Source organism: Heloderma suspectum, chromosome 11 (genome assembly GCF_057233095.1).
Source record: "Heloderma suspectum isolate Gila_16-S chromosome 11, 16-S_ref, whole genome shotgun sequence".
Lineage (NCBI taxonomy): Eukaryota > Metazoa > Chordata > Lepidosauria > Squamata > Helodermatidae > Heloderma > Heloderma suspectum.
Window position 1 is genome coordinate 3466729 of NC_139468.1, and position 24331 is coordinate 3491059.

The 24331-nt window shown below is 46.0% G+C and overlaps 2 protein-coding genes across 4 annotated transcripts; one reads left to right on the forward strand and one right to left on the reverse strand.

Annotated features, from left to right (window-relative positions):
- Positions 1-666: 666 nt before the first annotated feature.
- RPS27L (ribosomal protein S27 like) lies at positions 667-7955 on the forward strand. Of its 2 annotated transcripts, XM_084816667.1 has the most exons (4): positions 667-705; positions 2156-2264; positions 4734-4844; positions 6431-7955. In XM_084816667.1, the coding sequence occupies exons 1-4, from the start codon at positions 700-702 to the stop codon at positions 6457-6459; spliced, it is 255 nt and encodes an 84-aa protein (XP_084672793.1). In that variant the 5' UTR covers positions 667-699; the 3' UTR covers positions 6460-7955. The 2 variants fall into 2 exon arrangements, with proteins under 2 accessions (XP_084672793.1, XP_084672792.1); XM_084816666.1 differs by lacking the exon at positions 667-705 and having other exon boundaries at positions 1987-2264; positions 6431-7823.
- Positions 7825-23292, reverse strand: LACTB (lactamase beta). Of its 2 annotated transcripts, none has more exons than XM_084816664.1 (6): positions 22940-23292; positions 20219-20285; positions 16569-16759; positions 15859-16192; positions 14930-15095; positions 7825-11462 (listed from the first exon to the last, which is right to left on the reverse strand). In XM_084816664.1, exons 1-6 carry the CDS (start codon positions 23228-23230, stop codon positions 10901-10903), a joined length of 1611 nt encoding a protein of 536 aa, XP_084672790.1. In that variant the 5' UTR covers positions 23231-23292; the 3' UTR covers positions 7825-10900. The 2 variants fall into 2 exon arrangements, with proteins under 2 accessions (XP_084672790.1, XP_084672791.1); XM_084816665.1 differs by having other exon boundaries at positions 8170-11462; positions 22798-23292.
- Positions 23293-24331: the final 1039 nt, after the last annotated feature.

Genomic DNA, 24331 nt, shown 5'->3' on the forward strand with positions numbered 1-24331 from the left:
TTGCATGGAGAACGCCCCAGGTAGGCTGGGAAAGACTAGTCTGAGCCACTGCCAGCGAGGGTAGATAATCCTGAGCCACACGGACCGATTAGCGCACTCACGCCGCCCCGATCACATTCGGTCTAAGGCCAAGAGAGGAGCGGCTCTGGCGTTCCCGCCCTCTGCCTTGCCAATCACCAGAAGGGGCGGGCATGCAGCCACTCTTGTGGCGCGGATTGGCAAGGAAGGGGGACGAAGTGCTGTCACTCAAGCCTCCTCAGGGCCACTCCGATTCGTAGAACGCGACTGGTGGGCGGGGAAAGCAAACCTCGACGGTCTTTGAAGAGTTAAAAAAACAAACAAAACAAAAAACGGTTGTTCGGGGAATTTTCAAAAGCCACAAGGTATATCTGAAAAGCTTATGGTTTCTTTTGTTCGAAACAAATAAGCCAAAACCCCGCCTCAAGCCGGGAGGGAAACCCAGCCTTCCCCCCGCCCGCTGAGGACGACGCGCTCTGACCATAGAGCGCCGCGTTCGGTCCCCTAGAGGGTCTCCCGGAAGTCGGGCGTTGCCATGGAGACGGGCCTGGGGCGAGGCCTCTCCCGCCGCGTCAGGCGGCGGGGCGCGTTTGGGGGTGGAAAGGAAGGCGGCCGGGCGGGCAGGGGGCGGAGCTGCGGGCAGGCGCTGGACTCGCGCGGAGGGCAGGGAAAGACGAGAACATGCCCGTGAGTCGCAGGGCCGCGCTTCGGGGAGGGGGCGCGCGACGGGGACGGGGCGCGCCTCGTTAGCTAATGGGGGCTTTGGGGGGGCGGGGAGGCTGCCATGTTACATCCGGGGAGCGGGCTGCAGGACAGGCCTTTTGCGTGAGCGGGGGGGGCGGACTCTCCCCTCCCCTCCGCTCCCCTCCGCTCTCTGTCAGGCGATAGTTGGGTGCGTTCTGACTGGCCTCTGTTACCCAAAACCGGTTGATACGTGGAGCCATTTCACAGGACCAGGTGCTGCAACACCAGGCGCTTGCCCTTTCCGCGGGAAGAAATGCTGCGCAGCCTCCCACCCTTCAGTATCGCGGGATACCCGGCCACGACCCCTCTGCAAAACTAAGCAGCTGCTCTTTCTCTTGGCAGCGGTGCTGGGCAGATTTCTGAGCCGCCGCCCCACATCGCATGATACATGGATTCGTGTCCGTGATCCAGCTGTAATATGTAGCTGGGTCTTTTTCCTGGCAAGGGATGCCGGGCACTATGTGGACAGGGTGGCGGTGAAGGGAGCAGGGCTTTCAGGAACATATTTGTGTCCCCCACACAAGAAAGTGTCGGGATGGGGGCCTTTGTCAAGACGTGTAACTGCAAACAAAATGTCAGTGTGCGTGTGCGTGGGGGGCGGCATTATCATTTCAGTTCTCAGTCGAGATCAAGAGTAGGTGGTGCAGAAATTTACCAGTTTAATTCACCCATCCTTTATTTTGAAGCATTTGGTTTACATGCATGGTATTCTTCAGAGTTCTTCCCCTTAAAATCCATCTATTCCTTTCATCAGCAGTATCAGGTCGCCAGGCTGCTGTTAATTTTAATTTTAGAATCCACAGCAGACCATCCAAGGAGAAGCCTCTCTCTTAACAATTCTGTGCACTGTTTCCAGGAACTGGCACTCCTTGTGTTTACTGTTCTTTCACATTTGGGCTTTGTAACGAAGTCAGCTCTGAACAAATTCAACTCACCGAGACTGACCATAGCCTAGTTACAAAGATACAATATATGGTGAATGCCCAAACCCATAATAGTAGTGTTCTTGTGGTGGATGTTCTTGTTTACTAGGAAGTTGGGGGAGGAGATTGCAAGATGAGGCAGCTGGGCATATGCTTGTAATCCTTAGATGTCCCTAAGGCCTGCAGAGCAGGAGGCAGAAAGGTCTGGTTTGGAGGAACACAGTCCAGTAATGTTCCCCTGTACAGACCTAGTTGAAAGGAGTGAAAATTGCCATGGTCTTGCATAACTGCTATTCACTTCAGTGATGGGGATTGTGTTCTATGTTGGGGATACCGTTTGGATTTTCTGCCTTGGACACCAAAATGATTTGGGGGATATGCAGTAGAAAATGCCTCATTCAGCCAAGCTGGCAAATACTGCTTTGTTGTATTCACATGCAATAACTTGCCTCTCTTGGTACCTTGCACAGCTGGCTAGAGACATAATTCACCCATCCTTAGAGGAAGAAAAGAGAAAACACAAAAAGAAACGCTTGGTCCAGAGCCCAAATTCCTACTTCATGGATGTCAAGTGTCCAGGTAACTATTTTTAAAGTGTTCTCCCCTGTAGTTGACCACAGAAAACCTACTGTAAAACAGAGATAAGACTGGAATTTTCATATTCGTTCCTTCTCTTATGGGGTAATAAAAGTACTTCGAGGGAAGATGAAGTGGATCTGTTTAACTTTCTTCACTGATTATTTCCGCTATAATTGAGCTGTTCCCAGTGATAAGAGGACAGGTGAGCAGATTCCTCCAGAAAGAATTTAGAATTAATCCACTCGTTTTGTCTGATTTTCTTCAGCATTCCAATGGACAATGCATAATGTTCATTTATTGAAGAATTAGGTTTCTTAGTCCAGCTTTAACAAAATAATTTTCTGTTAACAATCTTATTGAATCCCTGAGTTGTATGGGATAGGACATCAACACTATTGATCCAATAGTCTCAAAAATGAATAAACATTTGTTATAAAATGTGTTTGGTACTACTTTTTAATACAAAGGCCAGCAATAACTTTGTTTTGTGGGGAGGGGGAAACAAGACCCTTGCCTCCTCCTGCAGTTTTGCAGGCAGTATAGTATTTGCTGATGTGGCTCATTTCCCACTTTCATTTCTGAAACGTTGCAGCTACTTATCAGACCAGCTTACTCAGAAGGTCAAGTTGTTCAAATAGTTCCAGCCCAAAGATTGTACTTGAAAGTGTGATTAATGGAGGAGTGTGCGTGTCGCTTTTTACATGTACTATTCATGTGCAGGCCAATGTTGTTTACAGATTGCAGCCCCATTACACATTTATTTGGTCCCACTGAACTTGGTGAGACTTACTCCTGAATAAATATTTATAAAGTTGGGTTACACATTTTTCAGCCTGTTGTCTATATACTTAGTTTGTGCATTTGGAATAATTGAAAGCAAAAGTTTGGCTCCTTTAGATTATCCCCTTAGAGTAAAAATGTTAGATCTGACATTCTTACTTGATTTAGTCCCCCGCTACTGCAGTGGGAAGGTAGATAATGGCATTTTCTTTATGTCAGGTGCAACACAAAAGTTGGGAAGCAAACAGTTTGAGAAACCACTGTGCAGAGCCCATTCATAAACTTGCTTTCACATGTATATATTGCTGGCTCCATCTGGGCACTGACTTTCACTGCTTTTCTGTGGTGGAGACAAACCATCTCTGTAGGAATATTCACAAAGCTGCTGAAATAACTTTACATCCACAAATCCTATAATTTAACATTTTTGCACAACATGTGAAATACCTATGAATGTTAAATCTATTAAATAAAAAAATAATTACACTGGACACAGTGGGCAGTGTCCAATGGTGTCAATTCTGCAAACACAGATAGCGCTAGCAGAGCTCTGCTGAATCGTTCCATTGTGCAAGCGGTTGTCCATTATGCTTGCTCAATCGATTGTGCAAGCAGTTTTGCCACAGATTGCACAATGTGTTGCACAAGTATAACACACACCCGCTTGTGCAAATGTAATTTTAGTTGGATTTGTCTCTTGTGCACAGTGTGGAACCTAGTTTCCACTAGCGCAACATCATTTGCGCTAACCGAATGACACAGTTGGATGCTGCCCACAATTCCAGATGAGATCTGACTATTGCAGGAAAAAGTGGAACTATTTCTTACAACTGGGAAACTATAGTTCTATTACTACAACTTGAAATTGTTAGCTTTTTTTACAGCTGCGTTACACTGCTGTCTCATGTTCAGCTTGTGATATCTCATCTTCCATCTCTACAATCAATGAAGCACCATCTGGGTGGACTTTCCTCAGAGGCTCTAACATTTATTTATATATTTATAATATTTATATACCGCTCCACATCAAAAGATTTCAGAGTGGTGAACAGCAAGGATAAAAGAATAAAACACCCTGTTAAAACAATTAAAACATTTTAAAAGAAAATGAAAGTTGCTTGTTAGCCATGCATGTACTGTTTGGTCCTAGCCATTGGCTTCTGCAAGAATTAGTAGCTGTGGACCTGCTTCACGCAATGAAATAACCCACAGTTTGTTAACCATGGGCTGTTTGGGAGAGAGCAAGCATATTGGCTCCTGACTGCTCACCTGCTTCTGGTGTGCTAAACAACCCAGGGACAGAGTGTCCCTGGGTTGTTTGCCATGACATCCGAACCCAGAATTCTTGAGGGAGAAACCCCTCTGAGTTATGCCCCAAGAATGGGATATATGGGTACCATACCTGAATAGATGCTGGTCATCTGACCATTGGGACAGGCCTCCGAGAACAATTTTAGTATTCTCTACATTGAAATTAATGAAAGCTGTAGAGGGAGAAAGAGACCCAGGTTCAAGTTTCCACTCAACTGAGAGGCTTTAGAAATACTGACTTGCCCATACTGGCCTAAGGGCCTTGAGGACATTAATTATGACACCACAGTTTAGCATTGGGCATGACATTTCATAACCCAGTGTAGCATTAGTGTGTGTGTCCAATTGAACAAGAAATGTCTGCTTTTAAAAATTCAGGATGCTACAAGATCACCACGGTGTTCAGCCATGCCCAGATGGTAGTGCCCTGTGTAGGATGCTCGACTGTCTTGTGCCAGCCAACAGGAGGCAAAGCCAGGCTCACAGAAGGTAGGGGACAGCATCTGGCCTCTTAAATCCAGCCACCCATGTGCAGATATACCACTTATGCCATGATCTTAGAATTCAGTGACGGTCACCTATTCAGGCAGCCTATAATTTGAGAAATTCTTGCTACTCTTGCTCAAATTCCAGAGCCTGGGGAGGGTGGGATTCATAACTCATTGGTACAACACATGCTTTGAAAGCATAAGGCCCCCATTTCAGTTCCTGGCATCTTCACTTAAAACATGACAAGGCTGGGAAAGATGTTTTTATCCCTGAAATCTTGGAGAGCTACTGCCAGTTAGAGGAGACAATATTGGGTTAGGTGGACCAATGGTCTGACCTGAAAAATGACAGCTTCATTTTTTCTGTGGTTGAATATACATCTGGAAGGACACTCTTACTTCAACAATTGTACGGTAGAGGGTTTTTTTATTTTGGCAGAACTGAGAGTATAATGTTCTAATTCTTCTCAGAAACAGGAAATGGGTATTGGGACTCAAAGAAAAGCATATAATAATCTACAAAATGGACTTGGGTTATGAGGACTGGCTGGCTAAAGAATTCCATTTCCTTGAATTCTGGAATGCCAGTCCGTGCACATTTAGCAGAAACTACCACTCAGGTCTGGGCCAGGTCAGTTCCTAGTCTGGATGGAAGTTCTGTTGGGAAGCTTACATGTGATACTGTGTGAGCTCCATAGCAGAAACTGACAATAAATAAGTGTAATAATTAATTTTAGGTTTTTCTCTAGACAACAATACAGATATGCCATTTCTCAAAATGCTCTCCATTCTAAGGTAACGAAGAAACTGAACCAAGGATGGGGCCACATAAATTGAGGCCTGTACATACACGTACAGAGAAAGACAGAAGTCCTTGCAATAGGAGTCCTCCCTGTATATTGTGAGAAGATTGTCAGAAATCTAGACATGCAAATGGGTTCTGTGTTGAAGAGATTATATTCTGAACTTTTGAGATACATTCCTAGAACTATGAAGTATATTATAGGGGCTGTTGAAGTTATCAATAATACAGCATTTACTATAAGTTGTCCCCACTCGGCCATGGAAGCTCACTGGGTGACTTTGGGCCAGTCACAGACTCTCAGCCCAACCTACCTCACAGGGTTGTTGTTGTGAGGATAAAATGGTGAGGAAGAGAACGTAAGCCGCCTTGGGTTCCTTGCAAGAGGAAAAACGGTGGGATATAAATGCAATAAATAAATAAAAATAAAACCTTGAAAGTAAATGAATTCAGCAGAATTCCATTATGGAAGAAATGGCACTGGGATAGCATGGTGGGGCATGGAGTGAAATGTAGATGAAAAGGAAGTGAGAATAAGGGTTGATTATTCCCCCTCCCCCAATAAAACAAGCAGCTCTGGGTTTCAGCTACAGGGAGACAGAATGAGAATCAGTGTCAGTGCATGTTCCCCAGTCAGTGGAGCCTTTGTGCAAAGGAGGCTATGGAATCTTTAATTTTTAAAAGGAAAGCATATGCTGGAGGATGCTTTGCGAATGGGAGTGGTCATTTGAGTTTTCACTGTCTATAAACCCCCTTTGGATCTCATGCTGCTTCTTTCTTTCTAGGCTGCTCATTTAGAAGAAAGCAACACTGAACTGCTCATTTGCTGCTGTACATGTCACCACTGGAAGCCTTATCCGACTGCTGTTTAATCTAGCAAGTTAGTTATGTCTGGCGTTGCAATCCCACCCCCAGAAAACACCAAGGCTGGCCCTCTTATGTGCAGGTTGTGTATGTTTGGGGATAATTGAACTCTATTTTTATAACTTTTATTATATAATGGATGCTGAATGGATAGGGCTCCTAATTATAAAAGTAATTGACGTTGGGTCGGTATGGGAAATTTAAATGACAGTCTTGCAAACCCTGTGTTAAGAGTCTCTTCCATAGGAAGGGGTACTTGTATTTTAATTCTGCTGGTTTTGCAGCTTTGGGGCCCAGCTCTCTGGGAATATCTACATTGTAAATCACCTTTGAAGTGAATAAAAGGTATGAAAGAGTGTTTGGCTTGTTCCAAAGCCCCCCCTTATTTCAGCAGTTTTGCCTAGAAGAAATTCCCATAGATCTGCTAATAGATTCCTGGCTGGTCAGCAAACTTGGCATCACTTCAATTTGCCTCCTTGCACTGTTGTTAGTCTCACCCATAAGTTATGCAAAGATGCAGACCCTTTAACCTTTTCAGATTTTTCTTTATGAAGAGAGGCCATGTGCAAGGTAGAGCACACATTTTGTATGCAGAAGGTCCCAGGTTTAATTGCTGGCATCTCCATTTAAAAGGATCAGGTAGCAGGTGGTGCGAAAGAGTTCTGCCTGGCCCTGGAGAGTCACGACCAGGCTAGATGGAGAAACAGTCTGATCTGGGGTAAGGCAAATAAGTTCCCATGTTCTTGAATTTTCACTTTGGCCTTGGACTGTGCGGCTCCTGCCCTTTACTATTCTACTACCCTGAACTGTCTTGGTCAGTGAAGCTATTTATGCTTCGTTGACTTTTGCCAGTAGGGTAAATAATCACCCGCCAGACTAAAACTTGAGATAGAAATTCCTGAAAAGGGTTTTAGAGTGTGGATGGGTCTTAGGGTTGCTGTATTCCTGAACGGTTTGAGGAATGTCATTAAAGTAGCAGCTTCACTGCAAATTTTCTTGAATTGGGGATTTGTGCTGCTGCAACAATAATTCTCATAGCCTGTGGCTTATTCTTCATTTGATGTCAAAATGTATCCAGCAAATACAAACATCTGGATGCAAACTGTATCCAGATATTGATATTTAATGAATATCTAAAGAAACCATCATTGAAGCCATGGCACCTGCTTAAAGGTAAACAGGATCTCCTCCTGAGTTGGAAGAATCAGTTGCTGATTAGTAGATGTGTTCCTTTCCCCCAAATAAAACTGTATTTTGTGCTTTTTAGAAGGCTGACTGCTTCAGAATCAATAAACTGCTTGATATGAGACCTGCAAGAGTTTGAGCTGTTTTACTGCACTTACAGAAACGTTAACGGTTGCTTAAGTAAAGGAGGAGAGATTATGATTTCTTAGTAAAATATAACTGTAGTTGCAAATCCATTTTTGAACATGTTTGTGTAGGTTTAGCCAGTCCAAGGTGTGTGTGTGTGTGTCTTACCTTCCTCTCTTTCTACAGTAGTCACAACTGCTGGTATTACAACAATTTACAAACACTGCTCAACTTGAAGCTACAAAGAAGGAAGTGAGTTGGTCTCCCAGACCCCATAATCTACATCTCTTGCTAGAAAAGGAGCAGATTCAATTGGACATGAACACTGCACACAGTGCCACTTGAACATTTTGTCAACAATATGAAGTGTTTATTAGATAAGGCAATCAAAAACGCCAGTTATCATAATTAAAAGACCTAAATAGGCATTTTACATGATTAGAAGCCAACAGACCCAGTTAACCCAAACAGACTGCTGAAGAAAGTGGGGAGAAGAGCAAGGAACTCTTAACATTGCCTGTGCTAGGTCCAAGGTGCATCCCCCAAAGAAAGGTGATTCCTACAAAGGATGGTAGGCATTCTTTTACTTGCTCAAATTGTTAAAAGACAGGAATGTAAAAACACAAATATTTAGCACCTCTAGACCAATAATACTAATATACCTTAACTAATTGCAAAGATACATGGAACTGAAGAGTTTCTGATCAGGTGCCTCACATAGAAGAGGAAGAATATCGTATTAGTATCATCCACTTTAGAACCTTCCCTCAAAAAAGTTTGAAAAGAAATCGGTTTAACCAACAGTGCTACTAAACATATATGGTTAGATAAGTACTTTGAGGTATTTCATAAAGGAACCTCTTAATAGGCTTGCCCTTAGGAAAACTGTTTTAAAAATGTATGTCTGTGGTAATGCAGTATGATCAAATGGCTGGTTCGCACAAATACCCTTAAGATGTGTAATGTCTTAAGAAGGCCCATGCTATAACCAGTAACTGAGCTAAGCTGCTGATTCCGCCCCCAACATCACCCAGCTGGACTAGCCCGAGAGTTGAGCACGCACTTCTAAACAGGAGCTCCTGTGCCTGAGCAAATACACACAGCGGTTCCTCTTCATACTCAATACATGGATGCTGGGATTTACCAGTGGCACAGCCCCAGTCACTGGTGGACCACTTCACATGGGTTAACACATGGAAGAGTTTTGGCTGGGTCTGGGCCATCCATCAAGGAAATCACTTACCAAAGGCAGAGCAAAACATGACTAGAAACAGATGAGAAGCAGTGGGTGTAGGGATTGTAAGCAAGTCCAAGAATGGGAGAGAGGATGGTAAAAAAAAAACCCAAATGCTGGAGAGTCCAAATCAAGCTAGCAAACCAAACTATCCAGGAGAGGCTGGAGGACACAGCTGAACAGAGATGAAAGGTGCGAAAACCCAATCTATTAATAATTAAGTATAAACCCGCCATTCATGCTTTCACACCTTACAAATTTGAGGCAAAACTTCAGGGGAAAATTCATTTGTGAGGACTTGCAAAGTATGGAGTCCGCTTTCCCTCACCAATTCAGGAAAAAGCTCAAGTCAAGGCAAAAAGGAGAGCTGAGGGTAGGCATGCCTAAGAAAGTGGAGAAGGTATCATGGACAACTGTGTGGTGCAATAAAGTCTCCCTCAGAGGAATTATGGGAAGTTAAGAGATCAGTAAGTGGGGATTTCAGGGCCAGCTTGAATGGGTAAAACAAAGGGAGAAGAGCCTTCTAGACTGAACCTATGCATGTTTGCTCAGAAGCAAGTCCCATTTTTTCAATAGCACTCCCAAGTATATGGATATAGGATTTCAGCTTTTGACAAGCTTTGTAAACATCTTAAAGCTTTAAGACATGCCTCCTGCCTTTGAAAAATCGTATCAGCAGTAAAATGTTAAGAAAGTGAACAGGATGGAATTTTGATAATGGAGCAAATGAAATCCTCTCCCAAAGACTACACAAGGTTGGCAGTAAGTTACGCCTTGGAAAGGCTATTATGACACATATCATTTGACAATAAGCCTGCCAAATTCTGAAACCAACTGTAACTTTGGTACCTTGATCAGCAAACAGAAGCAGGAAGCTTTCCAAGAAACTCCAGACTACCCTTAAGTCTAGAGAAATATTACATGGCCAGCAAGTTATTAAAAACAGCAATACTAAGGCTACAACCCAATACTCATCTACTTGGGAGCAAGTCCCCTTAAACACAATGGGACTTACTTCTGAGTAGACATGCATAGGAGCATTCTGTAAATGCATTTATATGCTAAATACTAGCATCCAATCTGATGCTGAAAGTCAATACCACCATAACTGCAGGATTAACTTTAGTGGCTTTCTGCACTGACAGTCAAAATTACTAATGTGGAGGAATGAGCTCTGCGAACAGTTTGCGCCATGAGGGGAGGGGGATTAACTCACCCATGTCTTCCTTGGCTGCCTGGATGCTCTTAAAGGGATAGTTACCCTTGGCAGCTTACTCCCTGCTGCCTCCCTCCACTCCTAATCAAGAGGTGGCACCCTGAATATATGCAGTAGTACCAAAATCATGCCTCCCCTCAGTGCTGTGATGGCAGTTGGTGGCATGGCTGCACCTGCTCAAAGGATGTCCATGGTGGTTGTCCTGTGCTTTCACCATTACTATCAATCTTTCAACTACAATTTTGAAAGTGAAGACCCTCTGCCAAAAATCACATGCAGATCTGGCCTCGCATGCAAGGCTTGCGAGGCTGACAGTTTTGCTCATCTTAATGTTGCTCAATTTACAGGAAAAGAAGAGATGAAGCTATTTGAGTGGCATGTAGGTTGGGCTTCAGGCAGCAAAAGTAAGCTACTAGCATTTTTGGCAACTTGCAATGGAGTAACTTTCATAAAATGTTTTTCTCCCTCTAACACGGGGCCCCTGGACCCATACAGCTGCTTCCCTGAGTGACAAGTTCTAATGCAGCGCAATCAACACAGGATGGGAGCCCAACTTGCCAAGAGGATGCTTTCAGTGCTGTGGACACCTGTCAGTGTACACAGCTTTCCACATTTCTTTTGGAACCTTGCTTAGTCCTGCAAGCTGTTTTTATCAGTGCACTGTGCTAACTTGTCCTTTTCGAATTCCATTGCAATCTTTAAGGCAGTGCTGTTAAGAGAAACTGACTGCATGTTACAAATAATGGAGACCACCACACCCCGCGGCGGCATCAGCGAGCCGCCCTTTGCTGCCTCAGAGTCTGGTTCTTCAGGCAGAATGAGGAGGGCACTGCTTGCTCCCACTGCTCCTCCAGTGTGGCTGGCGTAGCGTCGCTGACGCCTGCAGAAGCCACATTCCTGCTTCTTCTCTACAACAAGCCACGCCATCCCATATTTACTACCATCATCCCAGGCTGCCTCTGTGTTTGGGACTTCTGCCCACAGCATTGCTACCGTGCTGGGCTTGAGATAACCAGGAAGGACTCCAGAGGCAAGCTTTTTCAACTGCCCAACTTGATAGCCATACAGCATGGCATTCCCAAACTTCAGAAGGTCGCCGACTGTGGACTGGAAACCACCACCAGCCCACTTGTAAGAGTTGTCCACATAGGGTGCGTTGACCAGATGACCTTTTTTGTTGTGAATGTAATACCTGGAAATGAAAGCAAGAAGGCTGGTAAAAGAAAGCACCTCTGTTATTCAGATGTTATCCAGAGCTTACATGATGGCTTACGTCAGAAACTGCACCAGGTAAGAAAGCACAAGATGACAATCACCAATGCAACTTTTCTGCCAGCAGCAGATATGATGTAAAACAAATTCAGTGCCCAACAGGCCAAAGTCGGCGCGCTCAGTTTAGCTACAGAGGGAGCCAAGGGACAGAGGGGTTTCCAACATCGGGGGTGGGGGGAGGATGAACAGCAAACTATTCCTTGCAGATTAATGTCCTCACAGCCTCGTCCAAGCTAAAAGGGTACTGTTAGCAACTGAAAACTTCAGCTTTGGATCTTCCTGTTTTTGGAAGCACATAATTCACCTTTTGAAGCCTGGAGGAGGCAGCCCATTGTGAACTCCAGAATGTTCTCTAGGCTGTTGATTTGGGAGAATCAGCACAGTGGGACAGGATGACGACTCCTGAAGCTATGCAATAATAAGAGGATTTTAATGGAGAAGCTTTGCCCAGTTAACAAGCAGTAGTCAGCGCTGTCAGACTCATAGTGGCCAGGCTCCAGGTCTCAGCATGAAGCTGCTTTAGAATGAATGATATATCCTGCAGTTGCACCACAGCGGTAGGAACAAGAACCCCCCCCCCCTCCTCCTACTGGCTGTGGTGCAGCAGAGAAGGCTGCTCACCCTTAACCTCTGGAGCTTGGGTACTATTCCTACTCTGGGTAGGAAGAATGACAAAACAGGCAGGCTGCCCTGGAGGATAACTACAGCCCCTCAAAGTGAAGGGCTTCAAACTGAAGGAAGTTCTTAGCAGGGCTCTCTGTATTCCATGGATCAGTACAGAATCTTGGTTTCTAAGAACAGTCACCTTCAGTCTTTAAAACATTCTAGCCCATGGATGGAAATAGAGGTTGGAAAGAACAGAGGAAGTGACCACTAGCTAATAGGATGTGAAAGTCCCTCTGATTAAAAGAAAGATGTGGACAAGCTCAGGATTTACTGCTACAAATTCATTTTAAGGAGGTCAGACCTTTAAGTACATGGATGAGCCTCTTGCACAGTGCAGCTTTTACTTGTATACAGGACTAAACCTACTTGTAGAAAAGCTACCTTACCCTGGAAGGGCAGCCCCACATAAAGCTCATTACAGTAGTCTAATTGTGAGGTTACCAGTGCATAGATCACCATGGCTAGGCTATCCCAATTCAGGAACAGGCATAGTTGGTGCATCAACTGAAGTTGGTAATGGGCACTCTGGGCCACTGTGATCACCTGGGATCCAGTGACAAGGATGGATCCAGGAGCACTCACAAACTAAATACCTGTTCCTTCAAAGGGAGTGCAACCCCATCCAGAACAGGCAAACAATCCAATTCCAGACCTGGGAATCACCTACCCATAGGGTCTCTGTCTTGTCAGGATTCAGCTTCAGTTTATTAGCTCTCCATCCAGCCCAGAACTGCATCCAGGCACCAGCTCAGAACATGCACAGCCTCTCCTGATTCAGAGACAGAGCTGGATGTCATCAGCATACTGATGACAGCTTGCTCCAAATCTAATGACCACGCCCAATAGTTTCATATAAGTGTTAAACACTGGGGACAAAATAGTGCCCTGCGGCTCCCCACAGTTCAACTGCCAGGGGTCTGAGGCAAAGTCACCCAATGTTGTTCTTGGGAACCAACCCCGTAAGAGTTGAATCACTGTAAAACAGTGCCCCCAACTCATGGAGACAGTCGAGGATGCTGTGATCAAAAGTATCAACAGATTGAGAGACTGAGAAGAAGTAACAGGATCGCAGTCCCATCCCTCTCCAGAAGGGTAACCACGGCCAATTTCATCTCAAAACCAGGCCTGAACCCAGACTGGAATGGATCAAGATACTCAGTTTCATCCAGGAGCACCTGCAGCTGAAGCATCACCTTTCTCTCGAGCACCTTGCCCAAATAGGGGATATTTGTGACCAGATAATAGTTAGCATTAATCTCTGGGTCCAGGAAGGGTTTATTTTCCATAAGTGATTGCAAGACCACTTCTGCCAAGGCAGCGGGGATCACACCATCACATTTGTTTAACAAATGCAAAGATTACTAACTTTGCTGTGGTCAAGGCTGGCAGAAATACAGGATGGAGAACTCAGAACAAAACATTTTGGTTTCAGATCGACATTGGAGCTCACTCTCTTGTTTCCCTCTTACTCTACTCTACTTGGATGCTCAGGAATGCATTGCTACAAACATGCACCATCTTTTCCCTGCTTTGGATTTAGGAAATACAAGGAGCACTGCAAGGTGGCAGTGTTCTCTGGTTTTAGATAACCAGTCCCAGCTATGCGGAAGCACTACTTTTCTGTTCTGCCCTGCTCCCCTTCATCCAGCTTAGATCAAATGCCTCCTGATTAGGGGCTTGTCAGCAATTCCCAAGTCACTCTCTCTGACAAGACCTAGGTATTCAGAATTACTCCCACTGGTGACACAGAGAACCCTATTGACTGTAGAGTCTCCAAAACCATCACTTCTGTTCTCATAACAGAAAAAAGCAAACTGGGCAGCCCAGAGTACCTGCGTGTTCCTCAAAATTTCACTAACATCCCAATCCAGCTCTGATCATGTATAAAGATGGTATTTATGCATGGCTAGTTGCACTGGAACATCGATAGGGATGTACTTCCCACTGAAAGCAATGCAGTGTGGACAGACAGCATGTGTATTTGGATGAAAATTTGATTTATAGTTGCAGTTCCTGATCCAGCTGGTGATATACACACACAGGAACCTGCTTCTGTATGAAGATCTCTTATCTGGATCTGGGCAACACATGCAATTTCATTTGGCTTTCAGGGCCACCTCTAAATGGCAAATTAAAAATTATGTGAGATGCAGCTATACACTGGGGGCTTCTCACTGCACATTACAAGTATCTCCATAATTTTGGAGTTGTCCTCTGTAACTCGGGAATGTCTAGGTTCCTACACCTACGCTGGGCCCTTATATTTAATATGCAATCCAATTTGAATTCTGAACCTGCATAGAAATAAATTACCAAACAAACAATTATCAGTTTTGGAGTCTCAGCTGACTTTTGTGGCTAATCAGTTTCTTTAAATAAAAGAAGTGGTGAAAGAACTAGTCACGTTGCTAGGAAACATACGACTACAGTCAAGTAGCATTCACATGGCACAGCTCCATAAGGTCTGTGTATTAATCCCTCTCACCACAACATATCCAAATTAACTGTAGATCAGATAGAGCAAGATGATTCTGACTCCTTTAACTCCAATGTATCCAGTAACAGCTGGCTCAGTGGTGACCAAGAGAAAGTTAGATGTGCGCTGCTGCCACTGTGGCAAGGAACGCAGGCTGCTGAGGTACTCAGGAGGACACATTTTATCCAGCCCAAACAAATGAACAACTGTGGGAGGCTACAGGACATGACTACACGGCCATTTACCTCGCTCTGTTGTATATCAATGGCTCATTATCATCCAGTCCTGTTGTCAACATATCCAGGTCACAAAATATTTTCTGCATGTAGTCTGTGAATTTCTGACCCGAGGCTCTCTCCACAACAGCACTCAGAAGAGTAAATCCATATGTCGAATACAAAAACTGACTACCTTGAAAATAGGGAAGGAGACGAAACACCAATTTCATGTATTATTTACACAGTGGATACACTTGGTCTGTCTACCTCTTAGTCTCCTAAAAAAGGGACCTACCTGCTAAGGTTGGAGTGACGATTCAAAGAGGTGAGAAAATGTACTTGCTTTGTTAGGCAAGTACTTGCTGTAGGTCTAAAACCATCAGTGGTATATCTTCCAGCAGTTAAAGTGTAGGACTGTATAAAACTCAGTATAATAACTTGCATTCATTTTCTCTCTCTCTCTCTCTCATGTTTTTAAATTGGTATCAAAGTAGCTGAGATTTACGAATTTGGAATGGAATCCCTTTTAGGAATACAGGACGCTGCCTTATACCGAGGTCAGACCATTGGTCCATCTAGCTCAGTACACCGATTGGCAGCAGCTCTCCAGGGTCAGGCAGAAGTCCTAGCTGGAGATGCTGGGGACTGAACCTGGGATTCTCTGCATGCAAAGCAGGTGCTCTTCCACTGGGCTACAGCCCTTCCTCCTCTTCAGAGCCCCAGAGAAGAGATGTACACGTTACATGCAAAATATAAGCAGAAGAGACCAAACTTAGGAAGAGAACAACCTGGAAAAAGGACATACTTCACAGTGAAGATGGAGGAAGCAAGGATGATTAAATTCTGTGCCCAGTGAAAAGATGCTGTTGAAAGAACCAAGTTACGCAAGTTGCCATTTGGCAACCCAACAACACATCTGAAGTAAGTAGTTTGCATAAAGGGTACTAGCAACTCACCTGGATTAAAGAACAAAGGATCATCTTTAAATATATTCAGTGAATCTATCACACTATCGTATTTTTCTTTCAAGTAATATTCTTCATGTTCAAACTCCTTTTTTTTCTTTCCACTTTTAGAATTTTTGCCTTCGTGTTCTGGCTTGGCTTTAGTCAAGTCATTCTTTTCAGAGCCTTTGTCTTCTTTCTCTCTGGGGGCAGATTTTGTGGTATCTTTTGCAGCTTTTAGGGCTCTGTTAGCCTTTTCTCTCTCTTCCTTTACTCTAGAAATATCTTTGTCATAGTGGCGAATTCCGCTTAAATGTGAAGCAAGCAGTCTTGTTGTGACATTGACCTAGTTTTTAAAAAAAAAAAAAAAACACTGGCTCAGATTCATGTGGTGTGATAACATGTATTATACAGCCATAACAGTCATAATAAATTTACAATAGTTGGGGGAGGGGGATAGGGTCATGGAACTCAATCCACTGCTCAGCTGACAACTAGCCCCATCAAAATTAACAGGACAATGATTGTGTAACTTGCCAGAGGAATGCCCACAGCCCCCCAGGGTATGTTTCCCTACTGCAGAGACAAACATTTCCTTTATTCTTCCTTACAAGATAGTTACTTTGTTATTCACTATTCAGCATATGTTACAGATATAACTGGCTGGATAGCCAAGCAATACCGCCCAACCACCAGTCATGGTTGTGATCGACCTCATTCACCTTTTTGCCTTCATATTCTTTTTCAGGAAATTCTGGAACATACTTCTGCACTGGAGCATCTAAATCCAGTCTTCCTTCTTCCCACAGCTTTGCAACAGCAACCATAGTCAGAGATTTGCTAATACTAGCGATTCGTAGCACAGTCTCTGGCTTGCAGAGCACACGGTTCTCCACATCAGCATAACCCATACCTTTAAGGAAAGAAGGAAATTGAATGATGTCCCATGCACTGAAATGCTTCAATGCTGTGAAACCAAAGGGTTTGTCAAGTTGACAAAGACGCTTCAAAGCAGTTGTCTCCTCGCCTTTCCTCTCCCCAATACCAACAGTGGTGAAGTCTAGCATCATGCTTCGCTTTACCTACCAAATGAATGTCAGCACTTCATTTATAGCAGTGACAAGAGCAAAGGACTGAGAAGCACTGGGTGTGGCAAGCATACATTTGTCCCAGTATCCATATGAAGTTGGTTAGTCCAGGAAGACAGGCTTTGAAGGGACATGCTTTGAAGTTGCATGGAAGGGCAGGATAGAAACCCAAACAGACGAACACATGAAAGTTGGTGAAATGCTCCACGTAATAACATACAGGCATCAGTTAGTCATCTTAACATGAATGCTGTTTATCATCTTAATTGGCAAGAGGAAGAGACGAGCTGAAAAACAGACAAGATATTTGAATTCAAATAAAAGAACTACCGTCCTGGCAAAAGAATGGTCTCACCCTAGGTCAGGGTAGGCAGACTTCAGCCTTGCAGGATCTACTTTGCTTACTAGAACTCCAAGATCCACCAACTAGAGCCAGTTGTAAAATACCTACTTAGAATGAAATAATTCTGAGCCCAGGAATTTGTTTGTAGTATCAGAACAGAATGAGACTTTCAGTTCTTCTACATAAAAAGGACTGTTTTGTGTGTGTGTGTGTGTATGTCTATGGGCTGTTGCATTTGTTTCACTGTTGTTTGTTTTTATTCTTTTGTAAACTGCTTTGGGATTTGTTTCAAATGAGAAGCGGTATATAAATACTGTTCATCATCATTGCTCATGTTTGCCCCAAGTTTTCTTCTTTTCTGCAGTATAATTTAAGATGCAGGAGGTCATTTCATTGCTGCTGTCGTTAAACAATTGGGAGTCGAATATCTTTGCCAATCTACTGTGAATCATCCAGAGATCTACAAGGAAATCTTGATGTACCTTCTGTCTTGTTGTTGTTCAGTCGTTGAGTCATGTCTGACTCTTCGTGACCCCATGGACCATAGCACGCCAGGCCTTCCTGTCCTGCGCTCTCTCCCGGAGTGTGCTCAAGTTCATATTCATTGCATCGGTGATGCTATCTAGCCATCTCATCCTCTGCCGTCCCCTTCTCCTTTTGCCTTCAATCTTTCCCAGCATCAGGGTCTTTTCCAGGGAGTTTTCTCTTTGCATTAGGTGGCCAAGACATTTGAGCTTCAGCTTCAGTATCTGTCCTTCCAATGAGCACTCAGGGTTGGTTTCCTTTAGGACGGACTGATTGGACCTCCTTGCAGTCCAGGGGACCTGATTGGACCTCCTTGCAGTTGGTTTGTAGGTTTTACAGACTCCTAAATTCATTTTGAAATTAAAGTTAATGTGGCCCACAGGCAAAAAAAAAAATTGGAATCAACATTTGAACAAAAAGAACCATTTAAGCTTAGCTTTCAGAAGGAACACAACCCTTCCTGATAGCTATGGAGGCAAAGAGCGGACTGGGTAAAATTGCAGTGGCATAAAATTACAGCCATCCATTCAATACAAAAGGCCGAACTTGGACCTATTCCACAAGCTAACTTCCGCATCATATTTAAATACAGGAAAGTTTGGGTAAATAAACTGTAACCGGTGGCATACAGCATTTCCAAGACACCTTGTGCTATGTCTTTTCCAGGGAGTTTTCTCTTTGCATTAGGTGGCCAAGATATTTGAGCTTCAGCTTCAGTATCTGTCCTTCCAATGAGCACTCAGGGTTGGTTTAATAACCTCCCTTGTAGACCATGGGAATGCTGTAGACATCATATACCTCGACTTCAGCAAAGCTTTCGACAAAGTGCCCCATGATATCCTGATGAGCAAACTAGCTCAAAGTGGGCTAGATGAAACAACGATCCGGTGGATCCACAGTTGGCTACAGAATCGGACTCAAAGAGTGCTTATCAATGGGACCTTCTCAAACTGGGGAGAGGTAACGAGTGGGGTACCGCAGGGCTCAGTCCTGGGCCCAGTGCTCTTCAACATTTTTATTAATGACTTGGAGGAGGAGGTGCAGGGAATGCTGATCAAATTTGCAGATGACACAAAATTGGGAGGGATAGCTAATACTTTGGAAGACAGAAACAAAATTCAAAGTGATCTGGATAGACTGGAGCGCTGGGCAGAAAACAACAGAATGACATTTAATAGGGACAAATGCCAAGTTCTGCACCTAGGAAAAAGAAACCAAATGCACAGTTACAAGATGGGGGATACGTGGCTCAACCACACTACAAGCGAGAAGGATCTTGGAATTGTTGTCGATCACAAGCTAAAGATGAGCCAACCATGTGATGTGGCTGCAAAAAAGGCAAAATGCTATTTTGGGCTGCATTCATAGAAGCATCGCTTCCAAATCGCGGGAAGTACTAGTTCCACTCTACTCAGCACTGGTTAGGCCTCATCTGGAGTATTGTGTCCAGTTCTGGGCACCACACTTTAAGAAGGATGCAGACAAACTGGAGAGGGTTCAAAGGAGGGCAACAAAGATGATCAGGGGACTGGAAACAAAGCCCTATGAAGAGAGACTGAAAGAACTGGGCATGTTTAGCCTTGCAAAGAGAAGACTGAGGGGAGATATGATAGCGCTCTTCAAGTACTTGAAAGGTTGTCACAGAGAAGAAGGCCAGGATCTCTTCTTGATCATCCCAGAGTGCAGGACACGGAATAATGGGCTCAAGTTACAGGAAGCCAGATTCCGGCTGAACATCAGGAAAAACTTCCTGACTGTAAGAGCAATACGACAATGGAACCAATTACCTGGGGAGGTGGTGGGCTCTCCCACACTGGAGGCCTTTAAGACGAGGCTGGACAGCCATTTGTCAGGGATGCTCTGACTTGGATTCCTGCATTGAGCAGGGGGTTGGACTCGATGGCCTTGTGGGCCCCTTCCAGCCCTACTATTCTATGATTCTATGTTTTCACAATAGGATTAGCTATTTAAAGGGGTTTCCATAGTGTAATGTGCTAAGGAATACTGTGAAGCATCTGGCACCAATTGGCTAAGTTGCTGTGACGTCATAAAAATGTGCACAAACAAGCTTGACCCCCAAAAGTAGGTAAGCCCAGAGGTAAGGGGATCGGAAGAAGTGGGCTGAGTAAGCAGTGAAACAAGACATAGAGACCTTGGAGGGAAGGGTCAGTGGAGCAGGCAGAGCAGAGGCCTGAGAAAATGAAGAGCAGAATATGCAAGTAGAGGAGGAAAAGGATTACACAGAAACTCATGAAAGGCCTAAGGACAAGACGGGCTGCATGTTGCTCAGAAAGGGAGGGGATAATGCTGGACTGTGGGGCAGGCAAGGGAGCTGGCCAAGAGTCAAAAACAAAGGAAGTAGGGTAAAGGAGGCACAGTCTTTGATGTACAATAAAAATTCATTAGCAATACTCACCTTCTGACCATACTTCTTTTCCATCTACAGAAACTCCAATTACTATTCCAGGGGCTCCCATCTCATCCTATTGGAATAAAATACTATTTTAGTTCTCTGTGTTCTCCGAACTCTGAAGTGGGGAACTTGTGGCCCTCCAGATGTTGTTGAACTACAACAGCCATCAGCCTTGCCCACCGGCCATGCTGACTGGGGCTGATGGGAGCTAGAGTCCAAAAGGCCACTAAAACTATCAGAATTGGAGAATGCAAAGCCAGGAAAAGGTTCATATATTCCTTTGCTTATATCACACACGTATCACTAAGGGCAACACAGAGATGACACGGACTCCTACAAGGGAGACACAGAAGGTGGCAAAAAGAGAGAGGGCCTTCTTAGTGGAGGCCCCAAATTATGGAACTATCTCCCCAGTGAGGCCCACCTGGCATCAACGTTGTCATCTTTTTGGCACCAGGTTAAGACCTTCTTCTACTCTGAGGCACTTGACAGTATATGATAAGGTTTTAATTGGGTCCTGGGATACGGTATGTTTTTTAATTGGGCCCTCTTCTTAGTAGCCACCCACCTCACTTCCTTTGGTGGAGGCTCGCGAAGAAGGATCACTGAGACTGATCTTAGCGTCTGGGCAGGTGTATATGGGAGGAGACGATCCTTCGAGTAACCTGGCCCCAAGCCGTTAGGGATTTGAGTGTTAATATCAGCATTTTGAATTGGGCATGGAGATGGGCTGGCAGCCAGTGCAGATTGAAAAGTACTGGCATAATATGATCATATTGGCCAGTATCCATTCACAATGTTGCTACCCTGTTTTGGACCAGCTAAAGTTTCTGGACCGTTTTCAAAGGTAGCCCCACGTATAACAGATTGCAGTAATCCAGACTAGAGGTTACCACAGCATGGATAACTAGCTAGGCTATCTCTGTCCAGATAAGGGCGTAGTTGGTATATCAACCTAAGCTGATAAAAGGTGTTCCATGCCACTGAGTCCACCTGTGCCTCTAGTGACAATGCTGGATCCAAGAGCACCCTAAACTACAAACCTTTAGGGGGAGTGCAACTCCCCCTCCCCGTCACATCACTTAGCTGGGCAGATGAACCACGCACTAACAGTACCTCTGTCCCGCCTGGATTGAGTTTCAGTTTATTGGTGCTCATCCAGTCCATTATCACCCCCACCCCCCGGCACTGGTTCAGAACACCTACTGCCTTACCTGTGTTTGATGAAAAGGAGAGATAGACCTGGGTGCCATCCACATATTGGTGGACACCTCAGTCCATAGCTCCAGATAACCTCCCCAGTGGATTCATGTAGATGTTAAACACCATGGGGGATAAAACAGAGACCTGTGGCACCCCATGGCATAATAGCCAAGGGGCAGAGAAGTAATCCCCCAGCAACTTCTGGAATTGGCCAACCAAGTAGGAGCAGAACCACTGCAACATAGTGCCCCCAACTCCCAACTGAAACAACCTATACAAAAGGATACCATGGTTGATGGTACCGGAAACCACTGAGAGATCCAAGAGAATCAATAGGGTCGCACTCCCACTGTCCCTCTCCCGGCAGAGGTCATCCTACTGGGCAACCAAGGCAGTTTCTGTTTCAAAATGAGGCCTGAAGCCTGAATGAAATGGATCAAGATAATCTGTTTTATTCAAGAGTGCCTGGAGTTGCGTGTGTTGTCTGTTCATAGGTAAATAGTTTTTATATTATATTCAATTTTGTATTTTTACGGTTTTAAATCTTTGTAGACCACCCAGAGAACTTTGGCTATTATGTGGTATAGAAGTGTAATGAATAAAATGAAATGAATTTGTAGTCTAATGTAGTTGATTCACCACGCAGGCATCTTTAGTCCTGGGTCACAGGATCTACTGCAAGAAGCGGCACAGGGTTTACCAGATCCCACAGAACCACCAGGGCACAGTAGGAGAGCATGTGATGCAGCTGCCTGATGAAAGCTAACCAGGTCTGGGTCTGGTTAGTGCCTGGATGGCACACCTGGGAACCCCCATGCACACCTCCTTGAGTTCCACAATGAAAGAAAAGTGGGATATAAGTAACTAAAATAAAACCTGACACTTCCTGGACCGATGAGGATGCATTCCTTACCACAAGCACACTCTATTCTATGATTCTCCACATCCTCAGGAGTTTTGCACTTAAGTCCTTTTTCCTTAGAAAAAAGTTTTCTCTGCACAAGCCCAGAGGTGCTGTGCCCTGTAGTCCCTGTTATTACCCCTCCACCCACCAGGGACATGAGTGGATAGGAAGAATAAACTCTGTATATGGTCAAGGGCCCTTTTCTTCGGTCCTTGTGGAAAACAAACGATGTACACGCCCAGGGACGTTTTGCTCTTCGGTGGTTGTTGGCTTCTTAAACTCTTGGGGGGAGATGAACGCTATAGGCTCCTTAGGGCCCCCCTTACGCCATCATCTCTGCATACGCTCAGTTAATGAGTACCGTGAAGTGGTATGTTTCGTGATATGAACCCCTCCCTTTTGGGGGGCTTCTGTTTGTTTGTCGTCACCACTGTGTTGCAAATAACAAAAAACTATTAAAAAAAAGACGACCAACCTCTGCATATGCTCAGGGACGCTCTGCCACTTGCTCCTTTGAAAAAACAACCTTGTGGCGGGGGGGATGAACTCTGCACGTGCTCAAGAGCAACCAGTCCGTCCCCCCATCAGGGTAGCCCCTCCCTCCGGGCTTCACCCACCTTCACCCGCTGGACAAGGTCCCTGCTGCTGGCCACGGCCCGGCTGAAGCCCTCCTCTCGCGGCGGCCCCTCTCGCCGCCCTCCGTCGCCGCCCTCCTCCTCCGCCACAGCGGCGGCCGCCACCGCCGACAGAGCCAGGCCGAGCCCCACGCCCAGGCGCCAGCGGCGCTGTCGAGGAGCCGGGCCCCACCGGGCCCCGGAGCCGCCGCCGCCGCCGCTCCATGGGCGCCTCAGGGGCGAGCAGCGGCGGAGCAGCGGCACCCTCCGCAGGGCCGCCAGGCCCCGCAACATCGCCCCTCTGCGAGGAACTCGCTCGCCAGGCTCAGGCTCAGGCTCAGGCCTAGGCCTAGGCCGGCGTTGCTAGGAGGCGCGAGGCACGAGCAGGCGCCTCCCGAACGCGTCGAGCGGAGCCGCCCGCCGCCCGGCAGCTCAATCGGCGCCCGAACGCGTCGAGCAGAGGCGGCGCTCGCTCCTTCCCCTGCCTGCGTGCGGGGGGCTGCGCGGCTCGCGCGCGCGCCCTCGGCGGAGCAGCCCCCTCGCGCGCGCCCGCGCCCGCCTCGACCCCGCCGGAGAAGCGGCGCGCCCCGGAGGGCGGCGCTGCCCGCGCACGCCTTGCCTCGGGAGCGGGCCCCGCTGCGCCCAGCGTCGGGGGCAAGACTGGGCTAGGCGCGGCGCGGCGCCGCAGGAGGGGGCCCGGGGGCTCTGGCCCGGGGAGCGCGCCCGCGACGGCCGCCTTCTGCGGAGCGGGCTTCCCGCGGCAAAGCGCCTGGCCGTGCTCCGCGAAACCTGCGCTGGCAAACCTCCCTGGAACGTCTGGACTGAGGGAGGCTGGGGCATTTCAAACGTTCTGGAGCGCAGGCTGTATCCGCGCCACCTTGCAAGCCGGAAGGGCTAAACGAGAACGCGTGGGGCCCAATCCCATGCATGTTAAGAGAGAGAAGGGTCGTGCAACTCCCAGCAACTGGGAGTCGGAGGGCTGCTTCTGTCTGAACATGCACAGGGTTGTGCCCTCGCTTGTTTAGAATCTGAACAAATACGTGTTTACTCCTAAGCCCCACTATGGTTCCGTGATGCTTACTCCCAGTGAGTGTCCTGGGGGTGATGTGGCTCTTACTAAGTGTGTAGCCCCTGAAAGGGCTGGGGTGGACTGGAGGCGGGGGAAGAAAATGCTGTTATTTCAGTTACACGGACTTCGCCTTGGGCCTGGGGGTCCCCAGCATTTCCGGGCTGGTGGGCACATTTTGAATTTTGAGAGAGTGTTGTGGGTGCCCTTATGCAATGGCAGCCATCAGAGGGGCTTGCCCATTCATAAAATGGCCACCATGGTGGGTGTAGCCAGTCACAAAATACCCATTTCCTAGTCAGCAAAGTGATGAAGTTAAAAGAAAAGTA